This window comes from Populus trichocarpa, chromosome 18 (assembly GCF_000002775.5).
Source record: "Populus trichocarpa isolate Nisqually-1 chromosome 18, P.trichocarpa_v4.1, whole genome shotgun sequence".
Lineage (NCBI taxonomy): Eukaryota > Viridiplantae > Streptophyta > Magnoliopsida > Malpighiales > Salicaceae > Populus > Populus trichocarpa.
Genome location: NC_037302.2, coordinates 14,328,131 through 14,345,193, shown reverse-complemented (window position 1 = coordinate 14,345,193; position 17,063 = coordinate 14,328,131). Strand labels below are relative to the sequence as shown.

Genomic DNA, 17,063 nt, shown 5'->3' with positions numbered 1-17,063 from the left:
ACTTCAAGCTGTGAGAGCTGACTTTGAATACCTGAGAATGTCAGAAAATGAAAGCCTAGATGGATATCTAGCTAAGTTCTTTGCAACTGTGAATAACCTGAAATCATTAGGAGAAGATGTACCAGAAAACAGAATTGTGCAGAAACTGCTAATGAGTCTAAGCAGAAGATATAAGTCCATTGTGTCAATCATTGAGGAGACACGAGATCTTGATGTCCTGAGAGCAGAAGAAGTCATTGCTTCTGTTAAAGTCTATGATAAGAGGGAGGACCTACATGATGATAGGGATAAGCTAACAGGAACAGAGAAAGCCTTTAGCAGCTTAAAGGTTGGAAATAATCAAGCCTACAGCTCACACAAGGTTTTTCATGACAGACCTTCTCAAAGATGACAATCACAAGACAGGAAGGGATCAAATTCATTTCCGAACATAAACTTAAACACCTACAACAGCTCTAACTGGAACAATACTGCTTAGGGAAGTAGTCAAGCGAGTGTAAAGCCACTATGTCAAGTCTGCCAAAAGCAACATTTTGGTTTGTGCAGACACAAAGGAAAACCAAGATGTGGAAGATGCAATCGGTTTGGTCACATTGCAAAAGACTGTGAAAGTCACAGTCACAAACAACTAGCAAATTATGCAAAAGAAGAGAGAGTATCCACTGGAACAATGTTCTATGCTTGCCATTCTGCAAGTCTGCAAGATAGAAAGGTATGGTTTGTGGATAGTGCCTCCAGCAACCACATGACCTCTAAAGAATCTGAACTAATCAACATCGATAGAACAATGACTTGCAAAGTAAAGATGGGCTCAGGAGACCTTGTGCAAGCAACTGGAAAAGGCACATTGGTTGTGGAAACTCAGCATGGGAAAAGATACATAAAAGAGGTACTGCTTGTTCCCAGATTGGATGAAAATCTATTGAGTGTAGGTCAGATGATGGAGCATGGTTATCACATTCTTTTTGGAGGTAACAAAGCAGTAATATTTGATGATGAAAGCCTCAACAATGTTATAGCAATTGTGATCATGGGAGGAAATCGATGCTTTCCACTTTCACTTGAGTCCATAACACCTGCAGCAAGGAAAGCTTCAGTGACTGAGGACTCTTGGATATGGCATAAAAGACTGGGACACTTGAATTTTGCCAGCATGAAGAAGATGCAGCAGAAAGAGATGGTATGTGGACTTCCTGTTCTGACAGAAGTAGAAGATGTATGTGCAGGTTGTGCTTCAGGCAAGCATCACAGGGATAAATTCGACAAAGAGCAAGCGTGGAAAGCAAGTTATCCACTGGAATTAATCCACACTGATCTGTGTGGACCAATACAGAATGAATCTGTGGGAGGGAATAGATACTTCATCATATTCATTGACGATTACTCAAAAATGTGTTGGGTATACTTCCTCAGAAACAAATCTGGTGCACTCAATGTGTTCAAGAAATTTAGAGCATTTGTTGAGCTGCAAAGTGGATATAAATTGAAGAAGCTGAGAAGTGACAGAGGTGGTGAATATACCTAAAATGAGTTTGAAGAATTCTGTGCATTACAAGGAATGGAAAGGCAGCTGACAGTTGCATACTCCCCTCAACAGAATGGAGTTGCAGAGAGGAGAAACAGAACAATTTGTGAAATGGCAAGGTCCATGTTGTTGGAGAAAGAAATGCCAGTAATTTTCTGGGCAGAAGCTGTGAATACAGCTGTGTATATTCAGAACAGATGTTATACAACATCAGTCATTGAAAAGACTTTATTTGAAGCCTTTACGGGAAGAAAGCCAGGAGTCAAGCATCTAAAGGTGTTCGGTTGCTTGTGCTACACTCACATCCCATCATCACTAAGGCAGAAATGGGATAGCAAAACTGGAAAGAGAGTGTTTGTTGGATATGGTAGCTGTGAGAAGGGGTATAGAGTATATGATTTGAAAACTGAGAAGATTGTTCTCTCAAGAAGTGTGATTTTCAGTAAAGATAGAGTATGGAATTGGCAAAGAAAACTGATGAACCAAAACCGCTTGTCTCTCAATCTTGAAGGAGGCGAAGTTGAAGGTGAAAATTCTTTAGAACACCTTGCTGCAGCTCAACCCGATAATATTGAACACTGCCATCAAAATTCTACAGTTGGAGAGTTAGCTGAGAATATTGACAGTGATAACAGTCAACAATCTTCACCTAGCTCCACTCCAGTAAAATTGAAAACCTTGCAAGATATATATGCAAGGTGTCACATGTGCATCATAGAACCTGAGAACTATCAAGAAGCTTTTGGAGATAAAGCTTGGCAGGAGGCTATGAAGGAAGAATTGGAAGTGATAGAGAAGAACAATAGTTGGGAATTGGTGGAGAGACCGATTGATAAACCTGTGATATGAGTGAAATGGGTGTACAAAACTAAGCTTCATCTTGATGGATCAGTACAGAAACACAAGGCTCGCCTTGTAGCAAAAGGATATGCACAGAAATCCGGAATTGATTACAATGAAACCTTTGCCCCGGTAGCAAGGCTGGACACAATCCAGACTCTCATTGCACTTGCAGCACAGAAGGGATGGAAGTTGTTTCAGTTGGATGTTAAGTCAGCATTCCTAAATGGTGTCCTCAAAGAAGAAGTATATGTTGAGCAGCCTGAAGGGTTTGAAGTCAAGAATGCAGGACACAAAGTTTACAAACTAAAGAAGGCCCTATATGGATTAAAGCAGGCACCGAGGGCCTGGTATAGTGAGATTGATGCATACCTCTCTATATGCAAATTCAAAAGGAGCACAAGTGAGGCTACTCTGTATACAAGGTCAGACCTGGAAGGTAATTTGATCATTGTCTCAATCTATGTTGATGACATTGTTTACACTGGCAGCAGCGAAAGGCTACTTAGTGAATTTAAAAGAGAAATGATACAGAGGTATGAGATGTCTGATCTTGGGCTCCTTCATCATTTTGTTGGCATGGGAATACTGCAAACCGATCAAGGGGTATTTATTCATCAAGGCAAATATGCCAAATCCTTGCTTAGTAAGTTTGGACTTGATGACTGCAAACCAGTCTCCATTCCCTTGACCACTGGTGAGAAACTGAAGAAGGTGGATGGAAGTGAGTTGGCTGATGAAGGACTTTATAGAAGAATAGCAGGGAGTTTACTATATTTGACAGCAACAAGACCTGATCTAATGTATGCTGCAAGCTTATTATCACGATTCATGACTGGACCTACCAAGATTCACATGGGAGCTGAAAAAAGAGTTCTAAGATATGTGCAAGGAACTCTCAGTTATGGGATTGAATACGTAAGGGATCAATCAGCAACTCTTATTGGATTTTGTGATGAAGATTGGGCAGGAAGTGAAGATGATAGCAGGAGCACTTCGGGCTATGCATTCAGCTTTGGAAGTGGAGTATTCTCCTGGTCCTCTGTGAAACAGAACACAGTAGCATTATCAACTGCAGAAGCTGAGTATGTCTCAGCATCATAAGCAACTTCTCAGGCCATTTGGTTACGGTTTGTGCTTGATGATTTTGGTGAAATGCAAGCTGAGGCTACACCCTTGTTTTGTGATAACATGTCAGCAATTTCAATGGCCAGAAATCCTGTTTTTCATCAAAGAACTAGACACATAAACAGAAAGTATCATTTCATAAGAGAGGCTCTGCAAGAGGGAGTGATAAATGTGCAATTCTGCAGAAGTGAAGAACAACTTGCAGACATCTTCACAAAAGCATTGCCTAAAGATAGATTCAAGCAACTAAGGCTGAAGCTTGGAGTTAAACCAGTAAACAGCTTAGGAGAGGCTGTTAAAAGGTAAGCTGATTACTTGTTTTTTGATGGTAGAGAAGAAGAATCAGCAGGCTATAACGAGAAGAATGAGGGAATGGAAGAAATTCTGTTAAAACAGTTAAAGAAGCAGTTAAAACAGTTATGGCAGTTATAGTTAGTTTTTATGTTTTATTCTGTTAAAACCGTTTCTTACAGATGTAAGAATCGTAGCCCTCCATTAATGGATGGATGAGATGATCTTGATTCCTAAAATAATGGAATCAGTTACATGCAAGGTGTATAAAAGCAGAATTGCTGCATTAATGAAAAATAAGTAATTCTTCTCAATCTTCTCTGCAAAACTTGATTACAATTCTCTTCTAAATACTGCACAGAAAACAAACAGTAGACACTGCCGAAACCTCCTTTTCCCAGTAACATATCACTTCTAAAATTGAAGGCAGCTGTCTTCAATTGTTCAAACGTGAAAACTCTCAACTTTGACTCTGGTGTCTCATCTGGAAGGGCTGGCAGTTCAATGTCCTCAGGAGCATTTTTTCCCAAAGCAGCGGACCTCCTTCTTGTAAAAGTCATGGTTACCATAGAGAACCAGTTGTTGACGGTGACATCGCTAACCAGAAAGGATATTTCACCTGAGTAAATGCAAGTTGGGAAAATTAAGGCCTTGAACATAATGAAATTACCACAATTTCAACTGTTCAGAAATATCTTCTAGCATCAGAAATTAGAAATGAGATGCGGGATCATTTATTTTTTCATGCCCTTGAGTGGAGCAAATATGGAGTACTATCCTGCAATCGAGCAACATCAATAGAAGAGTAGCTGACTGGAATGCGGAATTTGAATTTGCCTAGCAGTATTTGCAGAAAAAGTCCTTCCCTTCAAGCATTCTTAGACTGGCTTAATGTGGATATATATTTTGTTTGGAAGGAGAGAAATGACAGGATTCATGAAGCTTCAAGTTCAAATTCTTACGCTCGGAAGCCGAAAGGACCCCAGATATTCTGACCTATTTAGTTGTGGAATTTCAGTTGGCATGTATTTTCTTGCTGTTAGTTTGTAGCAGTTGAAGAGTTTCTTGTTGCTTTTAGATGTTCTGTTTCTTGTATTGGCTTTGTAGCAGGATCGAGCTCCCTGCTTAGTTGCCTGGCTTTGATTAATGATATCCTCAGTCAAGCGAAAAACTGAGAAGATAAGAGTGCTTGGACATGATTATGACCTTTTTTTTTCTTCGTCAAAAGTTAATTATGACTTCCTTTTCTAGTCGAAAGTTAAAGAACAACTCAAATCCTGCAAAAGTATACATGTTAAAGGGACTCTAAACTATCAAAAGATTGTGGAAGTGAAAATAGAGCATAATTTCAACCTGTTAGAAGAAAGATACAGGTTTGCAATGAGTTTTTCAATAAGATAATCAAGTATGGAATGAAAATGAATGGAATATGATATAGTTGAAAACCAACCTTCAAAGAAATGTCCAGGAGAGGTAGGAGCTATGTCTGGGTCAGGGATTGATACTGGGGCTAGTACAACAGGAGCAGGGCCAGTATCTAGGGCTGGATTTGATTGACCAGAAGTGCAACAACAGAGAATCCCCATCAAAAGAACTCTATCTTTCTTGAATCAATGATGAGGGTAGGCTTTTTGATTGACTTTTAAGGTCTTTATTTATGGAAATACCTACGAGATTTCCCCTCCACGGCTCTCCTCGATTTTTTGTTTTGTTTTATTCCAAACAACGTCATTAACACTGAAGAGGATGGTGAACTGGTTTTCACAAAGCTGCTGAGTCTGCAGTGGCGTCTGGATGATTTTCTGGTGGAAAGAAGAAAGGGGAGAGATCAGAGCAATTACTGCTACTCAGAATTCTATCCATCAAGAAGTAAAAGTCTGTTCTTTCTGGGAAATGGAAATCCTGTCGAAGCTTAAACCATTCAGGAGACTAATTACCTGGCTTCAGAATGGAGGTTACTTGACCAGCACATATCAATTTGGCAGCAGGAAGATCAGTGTAAGTGTATCAATGTCAGGTTGAAAATTCCCAGATGGAAATTTTTCTTCAAAGTATTATCAAGGGGCATGATCAAAACTTGGATCATTGGATTTATGAATCATTTGACAAACTATGCAAGTTCAGGAGGATATGAACTCATCATTATAATGTAACAATGCATCCTAGCCGGGACTAAGTTTCATTAAGAAGAATTAGAACAAATTGATGTTTGAGAAAACTATATGAGAGAAAATTGTTTTTAACTTGAATTTGTTTTTTTGCTTGTCCAAATTTCAGTTAAAGCAGAGTAATTTTAATGGTTCTTTCCTTTTTCGTTGAGTTACTAATACTTTTTTAACAGCCAGTTTTCGATTTACTTTCCTGCAAAATTAGATTTTTTAGCAAACCTCAGGTAATTATATATAGTTTCTTGGTCGAGTCTCCGAACTATCAATTTTATCAACTGGCTCCCTTAAACAATGCATGTGTTCGTCACTGATGGATTAGACGGCGGAATAGGATTTGTTGGTGGAAAAGAAGAAACGAGAAAGAAACTGCAGTTGCAGTCATTGGTGATAAAATTTAGGTGAAACGTCTTTGGGAAACGGAGACCGGTCAGCACTGAAAAGCTTTCAGAAATTACTAGGCTTGAAAATGGCCGGAAGGATTGTAAACTACCCAAAAGAACTAAGAAAATGTAAAAATATCGATCCACAGTGACTAGAATTGCGCTTGGCTAGTGTTTCAGCATTTAAATGACAAATATAAAAAGAACAAAGGTGTTTGGTTAATTTAAATTGAATTTCTATAATTTTAAAATATAAAGAATAAGAGAATGTATATTTCTTCTGTCTCTATTTTTTTTATCTCAAAATAATAATCAAACATTACTTGTACTAATTATAATGGTCAAACCTTCTTCGTTGATCGATTGAAAGACTCACTTTATCCGAAGTATAAATAAATAAACATTGTATACCTTATCAGCTCAACCCTTTGCTTCCTTCCCTAGAAGAAGAAACATGAAGAACAAAAGAAACATCAATGGAAGTATTTCAAATTTGTGCGTTCTAATGTCAAGTCAGAAGCTTTAATCGTATGATAAGTCCCTGTTTAGTATGAGTTCAAAATGGTAATCTAAAGATTATACTGACGTTTACCTCAACAAGTAATATATTTGAGGTCTTGAAATCTCTGAAAATTATTGGCCTATCCATAGAATGCAAATAATACAGGGCTTGAGCCATTTCTGTTGCAATCATCAGTCTTGTTAAGTGACGGAGCCAGAGTTTTTTAAATGAGGGGAAAAATTATTAACAAATACTATATTATATAGACATGCATTAGAAATCAATTCAAAACATATATATTAATTCATATCAAGTAAAATTAATTTAAAAATATTTTTAAAATAAAAAAACTTACATTATAATTGTTCTCTTTGAGTTTTCATATTTTGAAACCGCTTCATAATAACTTCATTATCAATCTTATCGAAAATATCTTTAATATAAATACTTGTCTAGTGATATGTTAATTTAATATGATTGACTCTTCATCCTCAAGGGATTTACGCTTGAAATACTTGTCTAGTGACATGTTAATTTAATATGAACCTGCTGAATTTTTTTTATCATCATTAGTGTCTACATAATAATTAACACAATTACACAATAATTCACTGTTAAACAAAAGTCAGTTGAGTTACACAATAATTCTAAATTTTCCATGTGAAATTAATAGCAAAATACACGTCAATTCATCAAAATCAAAATCTATTTCAATTCATATCTATATGTATATAATAAGTATGATCATTTCTAGATATTTAATTAAAGAACAGTGCCTAGTGTATGTGTAAGAGGAACAATGCTTGAAAAACATACTTTCTACTTGATAATTTACTTACAAACAAATCATGTGAAAATATTAAATTTCAATAAACTACTCTATCAATGCAAGAGATGTCAAGAATAATAGTTTTACATGAATATTAATTTATTTTTTATAATAAGAAAAGAAATATTTAATTGATTAAATTAGTAGATTTAAATATTTATTTTGAACATATTCATAACAAAACCCTTAAAGTATCATAAACTCTAATATTTTAAATAACTAATTATAAAAAAATAAAATTAAAATTAGATAATGAAACAAATAGAAAAGATAAAAAAAAATTTACCTAAAAGCATAAAACAAAAGATTAAAAGGATTAATAAATGAGAAATTTGCATATAGGAGACTAGGAGAGTCAGGAAGGCAGCTGAAAAAAAACCTTCTTGTTTTGTTAGACAGGGAAGATAAAAATACAAAAGTGAAAGGGAGAAAAATTGAGGAGCTGTAATTATATATATATATATATATATATATATATATATATATATGAGTCAAGTTAGTCAACAATAATAAAAAAATTAAAACTTTCGAGCAACAATTCACATTTCACACCCACTAATATATTAATATTTTAATAAAAAAAAAATAAGGGGGCAATTGCCCCCTTTTGACCCATTGTGGCTCCGCCACTGCTTGTTTTCCAAGGAAGTTGCTGATCAGATCGTTCTGAACATGCCGAAAAACAAACAGTGAAAGAAATGAAGGTTTGTGGTTATGAAATTAGCAAACATTTGTTCAATATCTCTAGAATGTAACAAAGTTTAGCAGTCTTTACTTCCAAACAAATGGTAATTTAAACTACCCTTCTCCATGAATTCATAGACACTAAGCAACTCTCTATTTTCTTCTTCCTGACAGTATCCAAGCAACTTCACAATGTTGGGATGAGAAAGCTTTGCCAAGAAACCAACCTCTGTCTGTACCAGTGACATATAAAGGAAGTACACAATGAAGGATCAAACATAAAAATATAGAGAATATCACAGGAAGGTAACAACCATATATCACAAAGATTTTACATGGTTCGTCTATGCCTATATTCATAATTGAAGAGAAATTTTACTATAATCGGAACCAGTACAAGTTTTGAAGAACTATCGAACCCGAATCTCAGATACATCTAATCCTCATGGCACACTACGAGTTTCTCATGCTAGCTCTCTTCTAGAACATAAGAGCATACCAGATCATCCTTAAAAAAAACAAAAAACTAGGCCTAATAAATTGAGAAAATATCTTAGTCATAATCCTAATCTTTTTCTAGACAAAACAATCACAAGTCTTTCATTGTACTGTGTGAGTTAAAATTGAAGTCCTTATACAATAAAGATTTGAATTCATGCCAAAATTGAAGTCCTTATACAATAAAGATTTGAATTCATGCCACATCTCAACAAATTATTATCCTTTTTTAATTGCAGACAATACAGCTAAATATCTAGAATGAAATGTACAAGTTCAGCAGCCACCAGAAAATAAATATTAAATCAAGACAGGAGGCTCATCCAACGAAACCTCTCATTCTGATACTAATCATGCATATTTGGCTAACTGAAGACTCCCAAATTGCAAGATCAACAATAAAATACAATCACCTGCCACTGTCTAAGTCCTTGCTTCCCAATTTCTTGACAGCAATGCGCAATTTCCTACTTTTCTTAAAAGGCACCTTTTCTTTTAGTGAACCCTTGTAGACACTGCCAAACCCTCCCTTTCCCAGGACCATGTCATTTCTAAAATCGAAGGTTGCTTCCTTCAATTGTTCCAATTCAATTTTTAACAGCATAAATTCACCAAAAAAATGAAATGAATGAAGAATAATTGAGATTTAGATCAAGACAACACAAATTAAAAGTCTTGAAGATTTAATAAGAGTGGAATTATAAGTTTGGGAGCCAATTTTTATAGAAAATGAAAAATTTGATAAGATTTGTGACTTAATTAAACTTTGAATGAGTTTAATTAATGAAATTATGAGCTTCAGTGATAGAATTGACAAGTTCAAGGACTCAATTAAACTTTGATTTAGTTTAATTAATGATGTCAGGAATGTAATTGAAGAATTGCTAAGTTTGGGAACTTAATTGAGCTTAGAATTAATTTAATTAATGAAATCAGGGATATAATTGAATAAATATTAAAGTTATGAACTAATTTAGGTCAAAATCGCAAGACATTAAAGTACAAGGACCATTTTGTAAGATCCACCACAATACAGGGGCTTAATTACCATTTGGCATAAGGGTCTAATTAAAACTATTCTGGAAAATCGAGGACCAAACCGAAGTTGCCTCTCCACCCGGGGAAACGACGTCGTTCCAGGGAGGACTGTTCATCCTTTCCCTTCCTGGAACACAGTCGTTCCAGCCGAAGAAGGCAACCAAAAGAAGCCAAGACCCGTTTTGACACAAAAAAAGGGCAACAGAACCATCTCAGATGCCCGGCTTAGTGTCGTTTCCTTCGCCTCCATGGCTCTCCATTTTTAGCAAGGAATTTCGTCTCCAAACAGTCCGAAGACGGCAGGACTGTTGGTGGCAGTGTGTCACCGAAACTGTGCCTAAAAACAGGATGAACATCCACAAGAGGATAAGAACGGGGTTTTGGACCTATAAAAAGCAGCAAAGAAGATCGACACAGGATTCTTTTTTGGACTGGAGAGGGGGAAAGAAAACAGGGGAACCAGCGGAGAAAAGGAGGAAAGAGGAGAAAACGAGAGAGAATGAGAGAACGCAGGAGAGGAGAGAACAGGAAAAAAAAAACAGAGAGAAAAAGGGAACAACAGGGGAGAACACAGAAAAACTAGGGAGATAACACAGAGGAAAGAAAACCAAAAACAAGAGAAAGAGGGGAGAGAGACTGAAAGGAAGGGGAAGAGAAGGACGTTCTTCGGCCGACGCTAGGATCATTACCCTCGTCTTCGTCTTCGCCCAGGTAAGCGTTCTTCCTCATGCCCAGCAACTTCATTTCAAAGTTTGCAAAATAGTCCGAAGGTAATTATAATTAGCACTGTACAGTGCACGCGTGAATCAGTTCACGCGTGCCTGCTTCCTGTGCCAGTTACTGGTCTAAACCAGTAACTTGGTCAGGCTGGCTGGATCAAGCCCAGCCGTACTGGATCTAGTTGATCCAGCCCAGTAAAAAAAAGAATGGGCTGATCTGGGCCTCATGCCCATCCAGCTCAAGCTACTTTTGGCTAAGGATGCGTTTTGCAGAACAAGTCCTTATGTTTTTTCCATGTATTTTATTTTCTTTTTGTTTTGATATTTGACCTAACAAACTACTTTTTTATTTTAGAAAATTCCAGAAAAATTTGAGAATCTTCATTGATTTATTTATGAGCTTCTCGCGCTTTGTTTTATTTTTTTCTTGTGTATAATTTGTTTCTACTATATGCTCAATTTACAAACCATTATTGTTAAACGCAAATATATTGTGGAATATTTTTTTTATTCATGTCTAAAAAGAGTAAATAAAAAAAGTTAAACAAAAAGAGAAAGGTATAAAAAAAATTGTTTCTTCTTTAATTAAAAATTCAAATCTTGCGAATTTATTTACTGGCGCCAGAGTCAGAAATATCATACTTATTGGGTTTGTGCAATATTTACCAATGCTAGAGTTGAAAATATTCGTAGGTAAATATTCACTAACGTCAGAGTCAGGAACATTATAGAAAAAAAAAAAAAAAAACTTTTAGCAATTTTAGACAAAATCAGTAATGTAGTCTGCCTCAGATAAGACGCTTAAGAAATGATAGCATCTTTCATTCCACATAATCAATCTCACATCATAGAATCTCTGTTAACCGGTTAGAGTTTCTAATGATCATAATACTAATTTGGCGACTTTTTAAACAAGATATTTTTCGTTAAAAAAATAAAATGTCAAATATCTATTTTTTTTAAAAAAAGTAATCAGTCACCTAATGTCCGGGTTACAATATTAATTGGAGAGTAATTAGTGCTAATTAGAAAAGGCACAAACTGGATGAAGCTGAAGACAACAAGAGCCAAAGAAGGCGCGACAAGCTAACTGAAGACAGCAGTGGCATACCATGGTTATATACATTCATCTTTGGGTTTATTTTATGCAAATACCACCATCGGCTGATATCTTCCTTAAATTATCATATCACAAAATTATCTCAATTTAAAATTTAAAATTATTATTTTAGGTTTCAAAAATAGTTTATATATTACTCTTCGAGAATCACTAAAGTTATTGATTTACAAAAAAAAAAAAAAACTGAAAATACAATTCCATTGCAGTTAATTTTCAATATATACTACTTGTAGTTATTTTTCCAGGACCTTTGCTACGAGGTGTGCTAGTACCAACCCCATTTGCCTCATTTCACTTTTGACCTTTTTTGACAATTGATTTGGTCGTAGAAATCTTCTTCTTTTTCATAGCATCAGTTGCATTTTAGTAGCTTTGAATTCCCTCCATCGATCAAGATCATCTCAGTTTAAACTATTAAGTTGAGGAAATTTAATTGCAATTTTTATTTTTCAAAAAGAGAACTTACTGGAAATTTTGGTTTTAGGACCATTGTTACAACATGGACTGGTAGCGACACCATTTGTCTCCTTTCTTTTATTACCTTGTTGGACAGTGAATCTAGAAGAAGAAATCTTTTCCTTTTTTGTTGTATTTCTTGCTTCAAGTACCTTCGAATTACCTCCGACTGACCATTTTTACAAGATGTCAAATAAAACTACTTAAATATAATTCAAGGGAAGTAAATATATAGGTATAGTAGGCATAGTTAATGTGTTATTGAAAAGTACGAAAAATTTAGCCAATTACAACACTGATACAAAGGATAATCAACAAAGTAAATTTTTTATACTAAAAAAGAAAGGGAGAAATAGGAAGAAGATGCAAAACCAATGCAATGAAGTAAACGCTTCAAGCTGTATCATATACTCAAGCGACTTTACCCCTCTTTACCCCATCAAAATATGATTCTTCTATTCAAGGACAGTACTGATCAGACTCCCATCTCTTTCCCTCCTCTCTAAAGTTTCCAATCAGCTGATCTCAACGTACGTATTGGCACTATGAAGGATCTTGTATATCTGGACCATGCCTTTAAGCATACAAGCCTTCAAGGAACGAGCAGAGACTAGCAGGAGATTATCAAAAGAAATACCTCTAGCTATTACAGGAAACTAAATGACTTGTATGGAATATATGCACAGGTGGGATCACTTCTTTAGCTTTTGGTTTCAAAGATTTGAATCACTTCGACTTCTATTCTCGTCTTAAATCTCCTGATCTGGCAAGCTTTAGCACTTTTGAGTAAAGAATAGGTCAAACCTCTTGCAGTAATCTAGAATATGGTAGCTTGGTAGATACAGTTGAGAAGGAACGATATTTGATTGAAAATCCAAGCCGGCCCACTTCCTCTTTTTCCTTCCTTTAGTTTATGACGGATTGTGCATTTGCTTGCTCTGTAGCTTTTTTAAGATTGAAATGATAAGAAGAATGATGTGTGCATGAAGTTAACTCTCAGAAAAGGGTGGTGAGACCAACGTTTTAAAGACAAATTAGTAATCATCTCAACTTAATAGCTTAAATTATTAAATAATTCTCAGAATATAATTTATATTAAAGTGGTTATTCGTTAAGCTTTTTTAAAAATAGATTTTTTTTTAACATGATACTGGAGTTTTTTATTATTATTATTATTATAAACATGGATGTCCAGGCTACCTTGTACTCTCCTTAACAAATTTTACAAATCTTGAAGTTAACGACCATGTAAGTCTCCAATGATCCTGAGATTTGCAGGACTCAAGATAATTTTTAAAAAATAAATTTAAATTTTAATCAATTGAGTTATTCCCTTGTAATTTAGCATAGGGTATTTTAATTTTGTTTTGTAGTTATGTAGCTTGAATTTTGCTACATGAATTATCGTGCTTGTCACCGAGGATATTGCTGGAATTCTACTTCGTCGGCAGGGGCGCAGAACTCTGTTTATGCAATTATGCTTGGATAATGGGTGGCCATGCATAGACTTTGAGAAGGTTTTCAATTTAGTCCTAAAGTCTTAAAACTAGCATCAAATTAAGTTAAATTGATTTCATTAAAATATCATATTCTCCTATTCCAAAAATTCTGATCCAACATTAATTTATTTAATTTAAATGTTCCTTTATACTAATCATATTATCCCTTTATCTCTAAAATTCTAGTTTTGCTCTTGTTTTTTAGAGAGGGTTATCAAGAGTCCCTTTGGGAACATAGCGGTGCAAACCGGGTGTTATTAATTTTTTAAAAAATAATTGTTATAAATTATTTTTTTATATATATTTTCAGATCATTTTGATATGTTAATTTTAAAAATAATTTTTTAAAAATAAAAAGATATAATTTTGATGCATTTCTAAATAAAAAACATTTTAAACCACACCCACTTTTACAATCTCAAACAAGTTAGTAATCTTTAAGAAATTTTCTACATGTGTTTGAATTCCACCGTTTTTTGTAAGAAAAAGTAAAGACAAAATTTCCATTAATGATTGGTAAGGAATTAAGCATTGCAATTAATTATAATTACTTTACAATAAAATTTGATAAAAGCAATGTTCCTTTGGAAATAAATTTAGCATGGGAATACGAAAATAATAAAAAATTAGTAGAATAAAGTACAAGTTATTTAGGTAGCGTTTGGAAACGCGAGTCAACCTGTGTTTTTAAAAAATTCAAATTTTTTCTATTAAAAATTAATTTTTTTATATATTTTGAATCGTTTTGATGCGTTGATCTCAAAAATGATTTTTAAAAAATAAAAATATATATTATTTTAATATATTTCAGCATGAAAAGTATTTTAAAAATTAACCGTAACCACATTCCCAAACAAACCCCTAGGAGTATTTTTGACACTTTGGACAATAGCATATTAAATATTAAATACCCAACTATAGAAAGAACCGAAAGGTGGTAACGAATAGTCTTAAACTATTTATTACTCTGAAAAAGAACTAAAAGCAATTTTTAATGAGTCGGTGAGGAAGTCAGAAGAAGCAAATCTCAAGAAATCTTGATACCCAAAAAAAAGATCTCAAGTAACAAGAAATTCCAAGGCATAAGCATGTTCCTTGTGATCACATTATAGGCAAGTGTGCGAGTATGTTTTTGTTCTTGGCCGACGCGAAGGTGACACGAGTTAAACCTGTTCTAATATGATGGTTCGAGTCAAAACCTAGCTCGGTTGTTTGATCTTGATAAATTGCGAGTCAACCCTTAAAACTCGGTTTTTTTTTATAATAACATTATTTTAAATTTAAAAATTATAACGTTTTAATTAATCTAAATAATTAAAATCATACATTTTACTCTAAATTAGCTCATATCAGCTCTCCATTTCTAAACTAAAAGTAATTTAAGCTCTTTTATCCTTTTACACGTAAAAGTTTATGATGGAAAAGCATACGAATTTCCTATAAAAAAAATCCCATCCAAAATATTGAAAATTAGAATATTTAGATTTTATTTTTGAGCCTCACATAACATGATATATGTTTTTAGTATATGATTTTTATGCATAGTATATAAGCTTTTTTTGACTAAGTTATCAGTAATTCAAACCCCATCACCCTTTTTTCCTTATTAATTAAAATATTAATAAAGTACAAGATGGCAATAAATTTTTGTGAATTCAAAATAAAAAAGCTTTAACTTGAACATGTTAGAGAATATAATGTAAATTAGTTCTAAAGACTGATTTTACACTTAAGTCCTTCAGTCAAGTGTCATGTGATAGTGAGAGAATTAGTGAATTAGTATATCATTATTATTAAAAAAAAAAAACCCTCATCTATAATGTCTTAAACTTGAAACCCACTACGTGCTCGTTTTTCTTTTTTAATAAATTTATTGAACTAAAGATCATATATAATTTATTTATTTTTGCTAATGATTAAGAATTCTTGGAAAAAATTCTACAAGGAAGAACTTGTTTGATAGGTGAAAAGTAGTTTTTTGGAAATTATTTTCTAAATTTGTTTATGTTTGTTTGTCATTAGAAAAGTTGGTCAACAAAAAATATTTTCCAGTCAAAGAAAAATTTGACTTAATTTCCAGGAAAGTGTTTTCCTTTTATTTTGGGTGGAAAATATTTTTCAGAAGTTGTTAAAAATTTAGAATATCATATTATTTGCTGATTATATCAATTTTGGCCATCAAACTTTTGATTGCTATATATATTTTGTTTTGAATATTTTTTTTTCAATTTCATCCCTTAGAATTTGATTTTTATATTAACTTTGGTCCTCATTTTTATTATTGTTATTTGCTTTTCCCTTATCATTTTTTAATTGAATTTTTTTATTTATCAAATTTGATCCTCATTCTTTTTATTGTTACTTATTTTATTTGATATAATTTATTAAATGATAATTATTATTATTTTAATTTCTTCATCTTTTAATTTTTTAATTTGTTAGATTTGATCTCTATTATTTTTATTATTATTTATTTTATTTGAGATAATTTATGAAATTATTTTTTTTTTCAATTTCATTCTTATTCAACTTTTTAATTTGTAAGATTTGTTCCTTGTTATTTTAATAAATTTGAAAAAAATAAAATATTAATAAATTATTTTCCAGCTCATTTTTCATGACATAACAAAACACTAGAAAGTGTTTTGCAACTTATTTTTCATTACACTACCAAACATCGGAAAATAATTCACTTTTCTGAAAATTATTTAAAAAAAAAAAATAACTTTCTATCAACCAAACAGAGACTAAAAATAAATTTGTTTTGCTATAACCATCCGTATCTAGATGAGTATATTCATAAGAGAATTTATTGAGCATGACTTGTATTTAAAATCCGGCGGCAGAGGCCATTGTTTTCAAGAAGTGATCATGAGGTTCTGCAGTATATTTCCTTCTGATGTTTATTTGTCTGATATGATATGTATTATGTGATAACAACAGGAATAGTTTAGAGTTCTCCAACTCATGATCTGAACCAAGACCTCAAGTGCGAAACTCGACCAGTATCAGAAGCCATTGATGAGTTCTCCAATTGGATGGATCAATTCTATGGACAAGTGCTTCATGCCCACCAGTCTCAAAGCAAAATCTGTACTTCTTGATTCGTAGAATATTTAAGATTGTACTTCTTGATTGGTAGAATATTTTATATCCTCTTTGTTTTGGTTTGGTGTTTTAGAAGTATTTTAAAACAATTTAATTTTTTTTTTATTTTAAATTAATATTTTTTTAGTGTTTTTAAATCATTTTGATGTGCTGATATTAAAAATAATTTTAAAAAATAAAAAAAAATATTATTTTGATGCACTTCCAAATAAAAAACCATTTTAAAAAATAATCACAACCACGCTTCCAAACACACTCTATATAATTGTGAGAACTAA

General features: G+C 33.4%; 1 protein-coding gene and 1 long non-coding RNA gene across 3 annotated transcripts in view; one reads left to right on the top strand and one right to left on the bottom strand.

Moving 5' to 3' along the window:
• LOC7490480 (probable serine/threonine-protein kinase PIX13) overlaps positions 1-5,438 on the bottom strand; it is a 62,595-nt gene extending 57,157 nt beyond the window's left edge. The window contains exon 1 of one of the 2 annotated variants that reach the window (XM_052448907.1): positions 5,235-5,438. In XM_052448907.1, the coding sequence (XP_052304867.1) occupies positions 5,235-5,370 (136 nt within the window). In that variant the 5' untranslated portion in view covers positions 5,371-5,438. The remainder of the gene's footprint in view (positions 1-5,234) is intronic. The other variant, XM_052448909.1, reaches the window with a different exon arrangement.
• Positions 5,439-10,112: 4,674 nt separating this feature from the next.
• Positions 10,113-16,843, top strand: LOC127904725 (uncharacterized). Its single transcript, XR_008058125.1, has 2 exons — positions 10,113-10,594; positions 16,621-16,843. It is a non-coding gene; the product is annotated as an uncharacterized LOC127904725 (long non-coding RNA).
• The last annotated feature ends 220 nt before the right edge of the window (positions 16,844-17,063 follow it).